Genomic DNA, 16,983 nt, shown 5'->3' with positions numbered 1-16,983 from the left:
GGAGCAACCCAGGAGAATTTATCACTTGAGTTTAAGAAATAATTTAAATAAAGTCAACTCTTATTATAATACAAATTTACTTTTATAGGTCACTAAGGCTCCTGAATAAACATTGTAGATCATTTAAAATAGATTTAGAAATATGTCTCTTCATATATAATTGATATATGTAAGATATACCAATAAAAACTTAACTATATAAAAAGCTTGGAAAGGAGATAAGAAAAAGATTAAAACACAAAAATAAAGAATATGAATAGTTAACAACAAATAAAATGCAAAGTTATAAAGATGCAATTTCACCATATCTTTCAAAGTAAATTAAAACTTCATTGTTAGAGGCCAGCAGGTAGCATAGTGGTCATAACCCCTGGACTCCACACGGACAGCCACAGTATGAGTCCTGGTGGCTTGAAAAATCACACCCGGTGCGTGTGCATGTGCATAAATCCTGGAAATCACAGGAAGAGAATGGAGGAGAAGGGATTGTGGCATGGTCATCTCTCTGAGGGGTGATTTCTCACTTTCCCTCTCACTGTCTCTGTCTCTCCCTAGGGAGTGCATGCACCCTATGGTGAAACCTTTGAAGAAAAATTCATTGTTAAATCAGCAAATAGGTGTTAAGAAATTTTAGGTACACTAATTTCAACAATGTAACCCTGAAAAAAATGCACTAAAGAAAAAGGAAATAGTTTAATCTTTTATGTGGAGAAATTATAGTTATTATTTTATTCAATTTTACTTAATTTCTGTATTTTTCTCTGTCATACACATTTTTCTTCAGTGAGCATAATAACATTTTTAAGTAATATGTCAGCTATGACAATAAAAAAGAAAGCTATTACTGATCTTCACAAAATTTTCTCATGATATTCAGAATAGAATCTTTATTTTTAAGGAAAAAATATTGCAAAGTTGATATACACGTTTTTAAATTGAGTAATATGAAAGATAAACTTACACATGCATTTACAAACACATCTATAAAGAGAAAATGACCTTAAAATAAAATAAAAAACACAGAAAACTACTGATGAGGTGATAAAGGAAATCAGCACTACTGATAATTAATATTAGTAGACAAAATTCTAAAAATCTGACAAATACTACTGGGAATACTGTTACTCCCCTTGTTTCCAAAGGTATATTTAAACTATTTTTTCCAGTGTGTGTGTGTGCTTAGCCACTTGTGAATCCAAAGACCTCCTAAAACCTGTGGATTTTAAAACCATTTCTGGAAGTTTCTAGAAGACACTTGGGATGTACTAATATGTAAAAAAAGTAAAGCTGACTGGTCGTGAATGCATGTGAAGTAGTCATAAAGCTCCTGGCCATTGAATACACACCTTGCTTATTTCAGCAGGCGAGTATGTTAGTAAGTGTACAGTTTTAGGAGAATCTTTTAGTAAATGTAAAACAAAATTCCTTTATCAAAAAATTCCAGGGGCCTGCCCTATAGCACAGCAGCTAAGCACTGTGCATGGGGAACCGAATCCCACATGGCCGACTGCGGGTTGAGACCCAGCTCCAGTGGCTTGAGACACACTGGGTGCATGTGTATGCATATCCTGATGGGATGGAGAAATGGAGAGAAAAGGACAGCTGTGTAGACACGTGCTATTGGGGCACGCTTTCTCTTCTTCTGCTCACACACTTTCTCTCTCTAGCAAGTGTATGTACCCTCTGGTCAAAAAAAATAAGAAAGAAAGAAAAAGAAAATTCATTCCAAGTGTGTAGTTTTATTCCCACAGAACCTAGTGGCTGGTTCTTTGGGTTACGTTACCAATATTTTGCATTGCCTTTTTCACAGATTTTCTATCACCCCTAAGTATGAGAAGGAGAATTTTAATATCTATTCATTTATTGGCTAAACACAAAGTACCTCTGATATTGACACTAATACTCTTTGCAATTACATATACCGCTAATTATTACAGGATGTCAGGAGCAAATTATTTGGCTTAAGGTCTTAAGGTTCTTCTGAATGAAGGAGCTTCCATCTCATATTTGTATCGACTTCTTCATCAAAATTTTCCACCTCCTGCTCCTTAGAAAGCTCTAAGAATACCTAAATAGGAGACAAGAGAAGGAGAAGGAATTAACAAATTATTGATTGTCTTCCAAATGAACAAAAAAAAATGTTGCTTTCATATGAAATTTACAGGAATGATATAAAATCAAACAAGCTGACTCACCTTTTCCAAAGTGCATTGAGAGAGGGTGTATTCTTCCAGATTAAAGTTATGTTTAACTGAAGAAGAATAAAAAAGGAATTGCTGATGATTTAATACCAAGAACTTTTCCAAAAGCATATAAAATTAAAATGTAACTCATTAACATAGAGTGAGGATAAAGCTGAATAAAAAATATTTGGTGGGAGGATGAAGTAATGAAAGCCATAAAGTGTTCATCTAAATATATGTTAAATTAATCTTGATATTGGAATTTTTCACATTTTGTTTTGATAACATGTGTTTTGTCACATAGCGTATATGTCTTAGGGAGATATTATGTGTTCCTTAAGGAACGACATCACTGATTGATGTTTTTACACATGAGGAAGATTTCAATCCCTTCCCATCTTTGAGGGACCTGGACTCCCTTTAGTCATTTGCCTGTTAGACCAGCTCTCTGCTGAGCTTTCCCACCAGGACATCTACATGACAGTCATCATCATATTCACATAGTTGTGTGTTTGCAGCTCAACATTTATATACTGAAAATCTCCTGTGTGTGAGGCACTCTTGGTTACCAAGAGTAGAACAGTAATGAAAACAGGTAAGAATCCTGCCTTCTTATTATATAGTTTTCAATTGAATGGGAGGAATAGTTTCATTCAATACACAAACACATTTATAATAAAGCCAATGGTGACAACTATAGAGAAAAACAAGAAGGCAGAAAACTAGGGAAAAATGCTGGGCACTATTTCACAGGACAGTCATGGAAGGCCAGAATAAGATGATGATCATTGAAGAGAAACCTGAAGAATTGAGGAAGCAGCTCGGCTGTTTAGGAAGGAGATTTCCAGGTAGAAGGAGTAGCAAATGCAAAGCACAGAGGCGGGAGCACGTGAAGAGTTTAGAAACAGCAAGGACGTTAGGTGTGCAAAGTGGGAGGAACAAGGTGGAGACACTATCTCAAACACAATGAGCCAGGCACTATTCTAGTCTCTTAACAGCTGAATTCATTTTAATCTTTCTAACAGTCCTGTCGAGTGGGCACTGATGTGATCATTTCAAAGGAGAGCCATCTAGACATGCAGGGAATAAGTAACTTGACTCCCAAACAGTACACAGCAACACTAGGATGGGCACCCGGGAACACCAGCTCTGGAATACACTGTGATGGTCTGCTGTGGGGAATGACCCAATTTAATGCAGAAAAATGACACAGGGAAAAAAGAATGGGCCATTTTCAGTAGCAAGAGGAGCTATGCACAGTGCAGGGAGTGACCTTAGCTAAAGACATAGCCATTCATTCATCCTAACAAGAAGGCTGAATACATCACAGACAGGAGGAGGTTGATGAAACTGTTCTCTGTTGCTTTTATTTGATTAGTAAGACATAAAGCAAGGACATCAGCTGATGGAGAAAAGAGGGAAGGAGGTGGATATGTAAAGAAATAGGAGGAATGAAGTCATAATTTAGGCCACTTGCTATGAATGGATTGTGTATATGTAGGCAAAGCAGGCCGCACAGAAGGGTCTTTTGAGGTTCATGCCAGAAACTCACAGAAAGAACAGTCAAGCCTGGTTGTGTGTTTTCTGCAGCTTTAATCCTTCCTTTAACCCCTTTCCGTAGAGTTGGATTAACTCAAATTGGGGTTAAATCCCACCATCATCTAACTTTAGAATTCTTTAAAAATATTAATTCCAGGGTCTACCTTTTGGATGCATTACATAAATCTCTCCCATTATGTATGAACTGATCCTCCCAAAAGTTTTATTTTAACACCATCATTCTTACCTGTCTCTAATTTGTGAAAGGCCTGAGATAGAGGGTAGACTTCTGCTATAGGCAGCTTGTAGACCAGCAAGGAGGAATGCCTGGGAATAAGGGAATGTCTTATTCACCTTTGCATTCCATAGGGAGAAAATGAGCATCACAGTAACACACACACGCACATGCACACACACACGCATCACAGTAACATCACAGATATTATCAACAATTTCCTTCTTAAAATAAAGTAATGCAAATTAATGTACAGTTGAAATATGAAACAAAATTGTTTACCAATGGAAACATTTTTAAGTAAGTTTTTAAAACCGGCTATTGTAGACAGTTCTAGTAATGACCCAGCCTATTTATATGCTCAGTTCATTTAAACTTTTTGCTTGTTAAAAAAACAAATATACCAGGGCCAGCAAGGTGGCACAGTGGTTAAGGCAGCTGGATCCCACATGCCTACTGTGTGGCTCAGGTCCCAGACTGGAGACTTGGAAAACATGCTAGGCACATATGTGTGGGTGCCCAAAATCCTGAGGGGGAATGGAGGAGAAAGGGATCACAGAGCAGCCATTCCCATGGGTGGGGCGGGGATGGAACAGGTGAGGTGCTTTTTCACTTATTCTCTAGTGAGTGAATGTACCGTCTAGCAAAATTAAAAACAAAACAAAACAAACAAGATATTCTGAGCTATTCTCTGATTAGTTCAAATTACATTTGGAAACTAACACTCCCAAAAAGTTCATCCTTGTCATCAGAAGGCTACCTTGTAGAGAAAGATGAGTTTGGGAGAGTGGGCCATAACAATAGAGGAAGGACTTCAAAGGCTTTAACTAAAAACTCTCCTAACCTCTGGGGAAAAGCCAGAATTGACACAAGTATCTTGTTCTGTAGCTGCTTATAGCCATATGACCTCATGCCCTGCTCCCAGATCATTTCCAAACAGGAGCTGGGCTCCCTCAGGCTGCCCTCTTCAGACCAGCCCATGTTCCTTCCATCTTGCCACTCACAAACTTCCCACCTGGATCAAAATCCACTTTTCTGATTTGTGACACCAAAGGCCTGGGAATAGTATTGAGTTATATACACCCTGGCATAACTCTTAGATAATTCCATTATATTTACACTGTGCTAAAATAAAGAGAAGTCTTTATGTCTTGTTTCTTTGATGTGCTTATCCCTCCAGGGAATTTCAAATTCAGATCCTGCTCCAACTCCTTGCCATCCCCAGAATAATACACACACACACACACACACGCGCACGCACATGCACACATATGCCCCATTCTTTTCACCATTTTGAGACAAGAGAGTTCTATTAAAGGGAGGCTCTTTGATTACCTTGATTGCTATTTATTCCTATGGGTGGATTCATCTTAAATATTTACACTTTTTAAATTTTAAATATTTATATTTTAAAAATATTTGTGAGGAGACCTAAAGAGGATGCCATGGGATGGGAACCAGTAGTTAGCATGATGGCTATGTCGCTGGACTCCCACGTTGTCAACCGCGGTTCACGTCCCAGACCCAGTGGCTTAAAACTCATGGCGGGCGCGTGTGCATGTGTGCCCAGGATCCTGAGAGGAGAATGGAGGAGAAGGGATTGCAGAGTGACCATCCCCCCTGGGGGGTGATTTCTCGCTTTCTGTCTCTCTGTCTCTCTCTGTCTGGTGAGAGCACGCGCCCTATAGTGAAAACCTCTCCAAAAAAAAAAAGAGGATGCGATGGGCCCAACTGTGCTTCTGAATGGGTCTGGGTCATCAGAAGTTCCTTCTGCCCAATTTTTCCAGAGCTGAAGACCAGCCCAGGCAGCCAAGGAAAATGTCTCTGGTCTACCCTGGGGGAAAGCTTCCTGGTGGCTCTCAAATCTCTTATAATCTGGAATATGAAACATATGAGCCTTTGAAGTCCAAGACTTTTATTATAAAGTCAAGTCATCGTGAAGTTCTCAGAGTTCAAAAAATGAACCAGCAAGTATGTGAAGTCTATGTTTCTCCATAATAAAAAACTCTTTTCACCTTTCCTGCTGCGCAGCCTGTGGGAAAATCTTCAGAATCTCCATGTGGACCAGAGTCACCTGAGAAATGTCCTTCACTTTTAGTTCTAGAATGTAATCCTTGCCAAATTTGCTTTTCAGATGTTCGATGGATCCAATGCATCTGTGGACGAGAAGGAGAATGTGTTGGAAAAAAAAACATTGCCCTTGATTTTTTGGTATTATTCTGAAATTTTAAATGTATAAGAAAGGGTGTCACCAAGGAACCCAAAAGAAAGGGTTCTCAAGGCCTGCAGGTGGTATCGTGGTTAAGGTCCTGGATTCCCACATGGCCAACCACAGTTCGAATCCCAGACCTAGGGACTAAAAAATCACACTGGGCACTTGTGCATGCATGCCCAAAATCTTGAGAGGAAAATGGAGGAAAAGGGATTGCAGCATGCTCATCCCCCATGGCAAAACCTAAAAAAAAGAAAGAAATGGGGGCCGGAAGTTGGTGTGGTGGTTAGGGGGGCTGGACCCCCCCATGGCTGACCACAGTTCAAGTCCCAGACCTGACAGCTTGCTTTCTCACCTTCCTTCTCTCTCTCTCTCTGGTCAACTTAAAAAAAATAATAATAATAAATAATGACAATGACTAAAATTAATTAAATAAAATAATTCTTTAAAGGGGAATAAAAAAGGGAAAGGGCTCCTGTCGATCAGAATGATTATACTCTTTTCTAAATGTCAAGTGCAGTTTCGAGATAGACACCCACCTCAGCTTTCCAGATACGATGATGGCCACACGGTCACACAGTGCCTCAGCCTCAGCCAGGTAATGGGTAATCAGCAGGACACCTCGTTCTTTGTTTTTGGCAGTTGCCTGGATTGCTTGCCTGAATGGAGCCAAGAAATTAACACTTAAAAAGTGTGGCAAAGAAAAAATAAAAGATAGCAAGAAGGAGAGAGATGGAGAGGAACATGTACAAGTAAAATATAGTTTATAAATTAGATTTCAATCCTAATTCAAAAATCAAGGGGTCTGTGAATACTGACTAGAATTTTTATAACATAAATAGAAGTTCCTAGGATTTTAGATATGTGAATGGTTTTATGATTAAGGTTAAAAAAGAAAATGTATCTTTTGGAGATAATAACTAAGATAATTATAAATGAACAAATATTGTCTAGTATTTCCTTTAAAGTAATTGGAGGGTGGGGAAAGGAAGTGGGTAGAGGTATAGATGAAAGAGACTGGCCTTCCATTGATACTGCTGAAACTGGGTGATAGGTCTAATGGGCTCATACACAGCTCTCTACATTTCTGCAAAGTCGCCATGCTAAAGTCTTTCTTTTAGTTAGAAAAATATTGGACAGTTACAAATATGAAACTGGATAGACATTTTATTCATTCTAATAGTAAGTCCAAGATTAAAAAGTAAGAAAAACATGAGAAAAATGGGATAAACAAATTTGACAGATTATGTAAAAGAGGAGAAAATAGATACGGGGAAACTGTGTCAGGAGATTAATACTCACCATGGGAACAAAGTAGAAGAAAAAAAAGGAAACAATATGGGCATCTCAATCATTAAAAGGCAAAATAAAAGTTGGGCTAAACAGGTGGCATGGTGGTCAAGGCAGCTGGATTCCACATGGCCAACTGCAATTTGAGCCCCGGAGCCAGTGGCTTGAAAAACATCCTGGGTACATGTGCATACATGCTCAAAATCCCAAGAGGAGAATGGAGAAGAAGTAATCTCTTTCTCTCTCCTTGTGAAATTTCCAAATTAAAAGATCTAAAGCTCCAACAAAATATTTAGAGTTTTGAACATTAATTTCACATGAATAATGATGCAACATTAGATATTATATGTTACATTTTTTGTTTTTTAAGATATATTTTATGTTCCAATCTTCCTGTCTCAGTCTCCTAAGATGTCTCTCAAGACATTTGCCATCACATCCAACTCTAAGATAGTCTCACTGTGCTGTCCGGGCAAGCCTAGAGCTCAAGATCCTGCCCCAGTGTCTCCAGTCACTGGGATCGAAATACATGCTACATGTCTGGTCTTGCAGTTGGACTGGGAATTAAATCTAGGCCTCTGATGTGATGCCAGCCTGTGATGCACAGGTCTTGGCAGGCACAACACCTTGGTTTGGCCTAAGTGTTTGTTTTCAAGAATCATCTCCCCTGAATCAGTAACCAGTGCATTTGAGAGTTGATTTTCTGAGACCAGTTTAAAAACTTAACTTTGTATTCCTACGCACAGCTCTGAGGGGTGTAAGGGTACTCACCACATTTGTTGCTGCCCTGTTGGATCCATGCCAGTAGACGGTTCATCCAGAAGTAACACAGGCGAATTTCCCAGGATGCTCAGCACAAAACACAACTGCAACGCAGAGAGATACCTGTTTGCTGCTGCACCATGCCAGCCCTCAGAGAAGCATCAAGCACCACACAAACCTTTCTCTTGCTTCCTGCTGTCAATTTCTGCACAGGAACATTCAGCTGCTCATGCAGTTTGAAAGCATCCACTAGTCTGATGGAGAATAGGAGGACAACCTCAGGTCAGGAGAAGATGTTTGGAAAATGCACAACAGTGACACATTGAAGGGAAGTGTGGCAGCATTAATTTTAAAACTCTAACTCACAACAAAAGAAAAATAATTCATTTTAGAACATCCATTATTTTCACCTTATAAACAATTTTTAAGAAAAGCTAGAATTCTGAATGAGAAACCAAGCAAATGATTATTCCATTTCCAGTTTTTAAATTAGAAAACAGAAATGGATAAATTATTCACTTATTTTCTGTAGATTTTTTTTTTAATTTCTAAAAATGCTTTTAAAAATTGAAAAAAAAAAAAAAACTTAGAGACAGACAGAGAGATACAGCACCCCAAGAAGGTCTCAACAATTTTATCCACCTTTAGCCTCGGCCAGCCCAGATCCTGAGCACATGTGTGCTTGATGTATTCAGGGAAGACTCTGCAAAAACCCAGGACAACTCCCTTGTGAGTCAGCCTTGCAGAGCTTTGCATTTTACTACCAACCAACCCTGTCAGTCAGTTTTTTGTTATTGGGTTTTTATGGTTTTTATTTTTACATTTTTTTTAAAGACCCCTCATTCAGGGGTGTAGGAAACCAGGTTACCCCATCCCTATTCTATCACTAACATACAGAAAAGGTGGAGACATTATCTCTGCTCTGCTCTTCATTCTGTCAGTGAGTTCATCATGAGTGGTACAGCCTCCCTGCCTCTAGACAGGAAAGAATCACACAGCTCTGTACCGTGTAATGGCAGCCTCGGCCGCCCCCTTCCTCAGCCCTTTGACAGCAGCGTACACTTCCAGGTGCTCTTTCATCGTCAGGGTGGGCCATAGCACGTTGCCCTGAGGACAGTATCCCAGGAACTTGACAGTGCCATCTCCCTGGTGACCCAAACCTGAGCTGCATTCTTTCAGTTCCACCTACGAAAGTAAAATGGCTTTAGAAACACACGAAGCCTTTTCACCAGCCCCGCAATTCCTCAAGCAACTGACATTTAGCTAATAAGCACCTAAAATGAGCATCAAATAAATATTACAGAAATTACTTCATATATTTATTATCAAAAACATTTCAAATTACTAATATCAAAGTATAGTCTTGTGGGACCAGCAGTTAGCGTAATGGCTTTGTCGCTGGACTCCCACGTAGTTGACCACGGTTCACGTCCTGGACCCAGGGGTCTTAAAACTCATGCTGGGTGCGTGTGCATGTGTGCCCAAGATCTCAAGAGGAGAATGGAGGAGAAGGGATTGCGGCATGGCCATCACCTCTGGAGGGTGATTTCTCGCTTTCTGTCTCTCTGTCTGTCTGGCAAGTGCACGCGCCCTATAGCAAAAATCTGACTCCTCCTATAGTAAAAAGCTCTCAAAAAAAAAAAAAAAAAAGTATTGTCTTGCACAGGAAGGGGAGAAAAGACCTAATAAGCTCAGGTAGTTCCTGAGAAACTGTGAAGAAGGAGCTCTTGGTTCCTGATGACATTCCAAGTCCTGTTATATACTCTTGATGCCCCACGAAAAGAATAAGACAGGAAAAATATTGAGTCGTTGGGAAAGTCAGGACGTATTCTTCTGTTTTTCTATGCAAAATAAAAAAAAATGCATCATGATTTTTCTATCAAGCCAATAGATTTATTCTAAAAGCAAAAAAGTATAGCATTTCAAAGATAGACTCTATTTTGATTATGAAATCTCTGTTTTGGGAATGGAAATTATTTCTTTACTTCTTAATACCTCTCCAGCTGTTGGCTTTATGATCCCAGATATCATTCTAATAGATGTACTTTTACCAGCGCCATTGGGTCCCAGCAATCCCAAAACTTCACCTGAAAGACAGAAGCAGAATAGCAATATTGGAAGTGAAATCCTGATGAACAGAAATCTGTTTCTTCAATGAAATTCGGATTCTGTGCAACCTTAGAACCATATTGAAATTTATAGTGTAAATGTAACTTATGTCTTCAAATCACATTATTTTTTATTTATTAATTTTAATTATTATTTAAACATTTAATCACTATACATCATTTAGATTGTAAAGAGGCTTTACCCAGCATGACCTTAACTCCTGTAACTATATAAACTATTAGTGAAAAGCTTATAAATTTGATGCGAATACATCCATCTTTACTGCCCTCCCCCATTACTTGTTTCATTAAAAATGTGCCCAGTTGTCGGGAACCAGCAGTTAGCGTAATGGCTATGTCGCTGGACTCCCACGTAGTCGACCGCGGTTCACGTCCCGGACCCGGTGGCTTGAAACTCACGCCGGGCGCGTGTGCGTGCGTGTCCAGGATCCCGAGAGGAGAATGGAGGAGAAGGGATTGCGGCGTGACCATCCCCCTGGGGGGTGATTTCTCGCTTTCTGTCTCTATGTCTCTCTCTGTCTGTCTGGCGAGTGCACGCGCCCTACAGTGAAAATCTCTCAAAAAAAAAAAAATGTGCCCAGTTGTTTTCTGTAGTAGCTGGCTGGTGCACTGACTACATGTATAACTGATTCCTGGCCCAGGAAGTCAGGGGGCATCTTCTTCATTCCTAATTCAACCACTTATGTCCAAGCTACCTTTACTTTTCACCTGAACTGATATAAGAACCTCTTAATTTGGTCCCCATGCAAATAGACAAACAGTGGCCAGTGTGAAATCTTATTAAAATACAAAGTAAATAGTATAATGGTTATGTTGCTGGACTCCCATGTAGTCAACAATGGTTTGAGTCCCAGACCCAGTCACTTAAAACTCACACCAGGCATGTATGCATGCATGCCCAAGATCCCTAGAGGAGAATGGAGGAGAAGGGATTACAGCATGGTCATCCCCCCTGGGGCGGGGGGGGATATATTTTTCTCTTTCTGTCTCTCTGGCTAAAATCTCTCTAAAAAAAAAAAGTAAAGTAAATGATGACCCAAGGCTGCTAAGGACCCCCAAGTGGCATTCCACTAACATGGTATAAACTCGCTGTTTTAAAAAGCCACACCTCCCCTGATCCCATGCTCCTCTTTGACCTCAGATACTCCACTCACACATGCATCCACTGGCCTCTCTGAGACTCAACCACTCCAAATGCATTATTGTGTCTGAGTCTTTGCCTTCAATGTTTCTTCTACCTCAACAAACTCATTACTTAATGCATACAAAGCTGGCACCTTTCTGTCACTCAGATCTTGGCTTAAATGTCACTGGTCAAGAGGCGCCATCCCTGACCCTAATATAAGGCAGCCCTGACTCACTCGCGTTATTTCCAGGTTTCAGTGTTCCACATAGAACTTAACTAATACCTGATACTTTTCCTGATAACTTACTTATGGGCTAACTCTTAGAATGTAAAATCCATAACGGCAAGAACTTTGCCCATTTTATTCATAATTGTATTTCCAGAGCCTAAAAAAGTGTCTGGTACACTCAAAAAAAAAAAGTGTCAGATAAGGAAACGAGTGATTCAGGAAGTAAAAAACACCCAAGATGTAGATATTCAGTTGATATTTCTAAAAATAAAGCTGAATTTAAAAGTACTCCAAACCTTTTTTAACACAGAAAGAGATATTTCTTGCTGCTATTTTCCTCTTCCTCTTTGAAAAGCAACTTCTCTTCTGACCTGCATATTCTTTGTGTAGACAGTTGGCAATTATGACTGGTTTCTAGAAGAGATGATACTATGATTTTCTTCTTGAATTTCAGAATTTCTATTCTCTCCTTGCTGGAAATTGGGGTGTCCTACATCTTAACCCAAACTATATTTTGAGTTGAGAATAACCCATGTTTCTTGTTACGTATATAATATACATTTATTAACATAGACAACTTTTCTTGCTTCTAAATAAACTGTTCTCAGCTTAATTTTATGAAAGTAAGTTCATTACCTTGCTAGACTAGAAGTGGCTAAGCTTATGGAAACATTACAGGAGTTAAGTCAAATAAAAAAAAATAAATAAGCACTGGGACCTGCAGATAGCTTAATGGTTAAGTCACGAGACTCCCACATAGTCAACTGTGGTTCAAGGCCCTGACCCAGTGGCTTAAAACTCACACCGGGTGCATATGTGTGTGTGCCCAAAATCCTGAGAGGAGAATGGAGAGGAGATTGTGGCATGGGTCACCCCGGGGAGGTATTTCTTGCTTTCTGTCTCTTTGTCTCTCTGGTGAGCGGATGTGCCCTTTATCAAAAATCTCTCTCTAAAAGAAAAAAAAAAAGAATAAGCATTAAAATTGAAATTTCTACTTGGTATTTTATAATTTCATCAACTTATAAGGTCTTGTTTGGTGTCAATGCTATATCTGTAATCATAAAGCCCATTTTCTCAAAAAAAAAAGATTAAAATTATTATGTTTTTGTATCCTTTTAGTTCCCAGGATACTCAAAAATGTGCCTGCATATTTAAGAATTAAAAATGCACCAAATTACAAACTTGCAAAATGAAAACCAACATAACCTTTATTCTTGACAGTTCTTAGGTATTTCATTAGTATCTATTTTGAGGGCCAGCAGGTGGCATGAAGATTAAGGCCCTGGATCACACATAAACAACTGAGTGGCTTAGTTCCAAACCGGGTGGCTTGAAATCACCCCAGGCACATGCACATGCATGCCCAAAATCCTGAGAGGAGATTAGAGGAAAAGGGATTGTGGTATGGCCAGCCCGCCTGGGAGGTAATTTCTCACTTTCCCTTGCTTTGTCTTTCTCTCTCTCTAGAGCACACATGCCCTATAGCAAAAATTTTTTTTTAAATCTACTTTGATACTTTCAATTCTACCTCATCTAAGTTTGAAGTGGTCAGGGCAGCTTCTGTTCTTATTCTTTCTGCTTGAACATCTTCATCTTCATCTACAGGTTCTTCTGGATTTTGCTGAACACTTCTACTCTGGGGAGAAATTCTGGAAAGAAAATAAAATATGTTACATGTGGTTTTCTAGTTGTCAAAGATGTATCAAATATCATTGTACCTGGGGCTGGACCATGACACAGAGGAAATGCAACATTCTGCAAGACTAACCTAAGGCCTCCCTGATAACACTGTGCAGGTACATGGCTGTGATCTGGGCTGGCTGAAGCTGGGAGTGGATTGGGGCATGAAGACTCTGTTGAGGGTGCCTAACTCTCTATCTCTTTCTCTCCCTCCCCTTCTTTAGTCTCTCTCTCTCTCTCTCTCCCTTGAGAAAGAAAGACATAAACTTTAAAAACAAATAAATATCAATACTGCTGAGATTTTACCATTGTCTTTTCTTTTAATAGACTGGGGATGATGATAATGACCCTTGTCAATACTGGTTCTGTTTTTACTAAGAACTCCCATCCCACTAGCCAGAATCCCTTTCTAAGCATTTTTGACATTCTTCCGGTAAGCATCTCTTAGACTCCTTGTTGGCAAGCACTGCTTCCATTTCTTTAAGATTTAGGTTGCTTGTTCACTCTGAGCTTGTCTTAATCACACCAGTCATTGTTTCAGTCTCTTTTACTGCTCATTGTAGAGTCCCTCCACTTGTGAGATACTCTGAACTGTGCTGTCAAGCCAATTCTATCCCATCTCTTCTGTTCAAGGAAGAGAGGGATACCATTCTGTGTTACTACTCTGAGTGGGAAGGTAGCATATCTGGATACTGATTAAATTTTTAGAAGACTCCCTCATCTTCTTAGTGGCAGAATTCTGCCTGGGAATCCTATCTCTTGGCAATAAGCCAGCGATCCACTGGCCATAATAACAATGACTGTGCTGCTTGTACTGTAAACATAGTCTGTATTAACAAGTTGATAGCATAGCCACTATCTAGGATATGAAAACATGATATTAGGTATAAAATTAAATATTATTCCAACCTGAAAACGGGATCCTTTAGCATTGTTTGCTTTCCACATTTTAGTTCCATGCATCTTAGAACAAAAAACAATAGCAAAGCCTGAAAGTAAGGCTAGAGGCAAAGAGAAACAGTTACAGTTAGAGTTAGGGTTAAGAATTTCTGTCTGTATTTGTTTCTACGCTTAGAAACACATAATATTCAAAGTTAGTAGCTTTCCTCAGTTTTTATATACCAATAGACTAATATACATGTCTTCCTTCTATTTTTATTATTTAATTTTTGTCCCTTTATAATTCAAAGGATTTAAGTCATATTGCATGCGTATTTTTCCAAGTTCTCTCAAATTTAGGGAGGCAGTAAATGGATATGCAAACCCAATGTTAATTTTATACAGAATTCTGGACATAACTATAAAAGATAAGTCCATATAAAACATAACTATAGGCTTTTGAATAATATCTAACTGTAGTTGACTTATCTAAGACTAAATCCAAAACACTTTAAAAGTTAGCATGCTCCAGGTAAGATCCAATAGTTATAGCAAATGACAGTCATCCAAAAAAATCTGTAGGCTCAGGCGTGGTGGCACTCTGCCAGGCTGCTGTCCTCTGAGTCTTTTGGTTTTAACAAGAGAGGCCCAGGTTTGATTCTCAGTCCAACCTGAAAGTGGTAATAACACCTCTAGTTCCAGTAACAGGGAGGCTGAAGCAGGAGGATCAAGACCTCAGTCTGGCCTGGGCCACACAGCAAGACCTTGAGTCAGGTGTGGTGACATGAGCCTGTAGCCACACTGGGAGGCTGAAGAAGCAGGATCACAACACTGTGAGACCCTATCTTTAAAAACAAGCAAACAAGAGTATGTGGTGAGGCTTCTTACTATTAGGCATACTAGAAAATCAACATCAAGTAGGTCGAGATGCGGTTCTTCAAACATTTCGTAGTATCCATGCACTCTCTGAAAGAAGAGCAACAAAAGAGGATACATAAAAATTCATCACCTTTTTATTTGCACTTAAATAATATGATATCTTACATATTGATTATTTATCTCAGAAGCTTGATTCTTCTATGCATTGATGACAAAGTCATCCCCTACAGAGAGGAAGGAGGACCATCTTCTCAACTCCTTTTTTTTTTAATTGCCAGATGACAAGTGTATTCACTAGAAAGAGATAAGATGGAGAGAGAGAGAGAGAGAGAGAGAGCGAGCAGGAGAGAGAGAGAGAGAGAAAGAGTCGCCCAGTAATTCTCCTCTACTTATCCCTCTTATAAGGATTTGGGGCATATATGCACATGCATCTGGCATGTTTTTGAAGTTTTCAGGGATAGAACATGAACTGCACTCAGCCATATGGGATCCAGCTCCTTTCAACACTAGGTTATGGGGAACCGGTCCATTCCTCAACTCTTGCTGTCTCTTAATGAGCCTATAACCTGTCTGTTCTTTTCTTCTATTCTTTTTATTTTGTTGTGTTTTATTGTTTCTGGTTTTTGTTTTGTTTTGTTTAATCTTTTGGTTCTAACATTTGATGAAAAGTCTACTGAAAGCAGAGAAATGATGCTAGCACATGAAAATTTTGAAGTGGGGTAAATGATACTCATCATAAGTGCCCAATACAACAATACAAGCCTTTTCGGTCTCTTCTACACTAATGATGACTCACCATAATAATTAGCCCCATCATATTACTATTTCTCCATCAAGTCATTCATTCAGAAAGTAATTAATTCCTTCAAAATAATATGTGACATATTTAGACTAATGTATTTCAGCTTGTAGATCTATCTATACTTATATCTTAAAAATAAAAACTGCTTTCAATAAAAGAATGAGTTTCCAGTCAAGAATTCCAGGCATTACTAACCAATATAAAAGTATTTTTGCAACTGGAAGTTTTCCCAGTTCACCAAGAACACACATTCCCACTAATCTTTTTGCCTCTGCAGATCTGGGTAAAGTGCTTTGACAGGCTACATATTCGATACTAATGGCACAGTGGTAACATTTCTTACCTTTTTTTCTTTTTAAAGTTTGACAGAGTTTATGTACTTGCCAGAGAGAGACAGAGAGAAAGTAAGAGAAGGAAGGAGAGAGCACCCCTCAATGGGGGCATGGTTGCCTCAATCCCTTCACCTCCATTTCTCCATCCTGTTGAGATTGTGGGCATTCATGCACATCTATCTGGCATGATTTTCAAACCACCAAGACTGAAACTTGAATCATGCAGTCAGTCATGCAGGATCTGGCTACCTCAACCACTAGGTTGAGAAGTCAGCCTTCTTACCATATCTATAAAGCTTGGAAATCCACCCACAATGGTTGAAGGAAGTAATAACATGCTGGTAATTATGAAAATCGGAGAATATCTGCTCATTAAAATGATGTTGGCTGTGATGACCAAGACCTACAAGGCAAGTCCAAATATGTTGCATCAGACACTCTCAGTCCACTGATACTTAAGAAAACATTTAAGATATAGGTATTCTCTCATCATATATATCCTCACTTCCCTATAAGCAGGTATATTGATGAGGTCATCAAAATTTCTCCTTTCCTCAGAGAAAGAAGAATTTGGGGGGGAAGAGAGAGCTTTTACTAGTGAGAATATATATGATCTTCAGCTCTTCTACAGAAAATTCTTAATAGATAAAAAGGCTGGAGATTAAGGCCAAAGCTAAAATAACCAAATAGACTTCCTCACAATACA

At 39.0% G+C, this 16,983-nt stretch overlaps 1 protein-coding gene across 1 annotated transcript in view; it reads right to left on the bottom strand.

The window, feature by feature from the left end:
• Positions 1-1,719: 1,719 nt before the first annotated feature.
• Positions 1,720-16,983, bottom strand: part of LOC102484856 (ATP-binding cassette sub-family A member 6) — a 74,779-nt gene continuing 59,515 nt past the window's right edge. The window contains exons 26-39 of the mRNA XM_006146737.3: positions 16,561-16,680; positions 15,153-15,230; positions 14,295-14,386; positions 13,234-13,354; positions 12,002-12,119; positions 10,217-10,308; positions 9,228-9,406; positions 8,400-8,475; positions 8,231-8,325; positions 6,709-6,828; positions 5,973-6,113; positions 3,970-4,049; positions 2,196-2,251; positions 1,720-2,068 (exon numbers count right to left, since the gene is read on the bottom strand). Of these exons, the coding sequence (XP_006146799.1) occupies positions 1,970-2,068; positions 2,196-2,251; positions 3,970-4,049; positions 5,973-6,113; positions 6,709-6,828; positions 8,231-8,325; positions 8,400-8,475; positions 9,228-9,406; positions 10,217-10,308; positions 12,002-12,119; positions 13,234-13,354; positions 14,295-14,386; positions 15,153-15,230; positions 16,561-16,680 (1,467 nt within the window). The 3' untranslated portion in view covers positions 1,720-1,969. The remainder of the gene's footprint in view (positions 2,069-2,195; positions 2,252-3,969; positions 4,050-5,972; positions 6,114-6,708; positions 6,829-8,230; positions 8,326-8,399; positions 8,476-9,227; positions 9,407-10,216; positions 10,309-12,001; positions 12,120-13,233; positions 13,355-14,294; positions 14,387-15,152; positions 15,231-16,560; positions 16,681-16,983) is intronic.

The sequence above is a fragment of the Tupaia chinensis genome, unplaced genomic scaffold (assembly GCF_000334495.1).
Source record: "Tupaia chinensis unplaced genomic scaffold, TupChi_1.0 Scaffold000187_1, whole genome shotgun sequence".
Taxonomy (NCBI): domain Eukaryota; kingdom Metazoa; phylum Chordata; class Mammalia; order Scandentia; family Tupaiidae; genus Tupaia; species Tupaia belangeri.
Note: the sequence above shows the minus strand (reverse complement) of the source record. Positions and strands in the feature narration are given on the sequence as shown.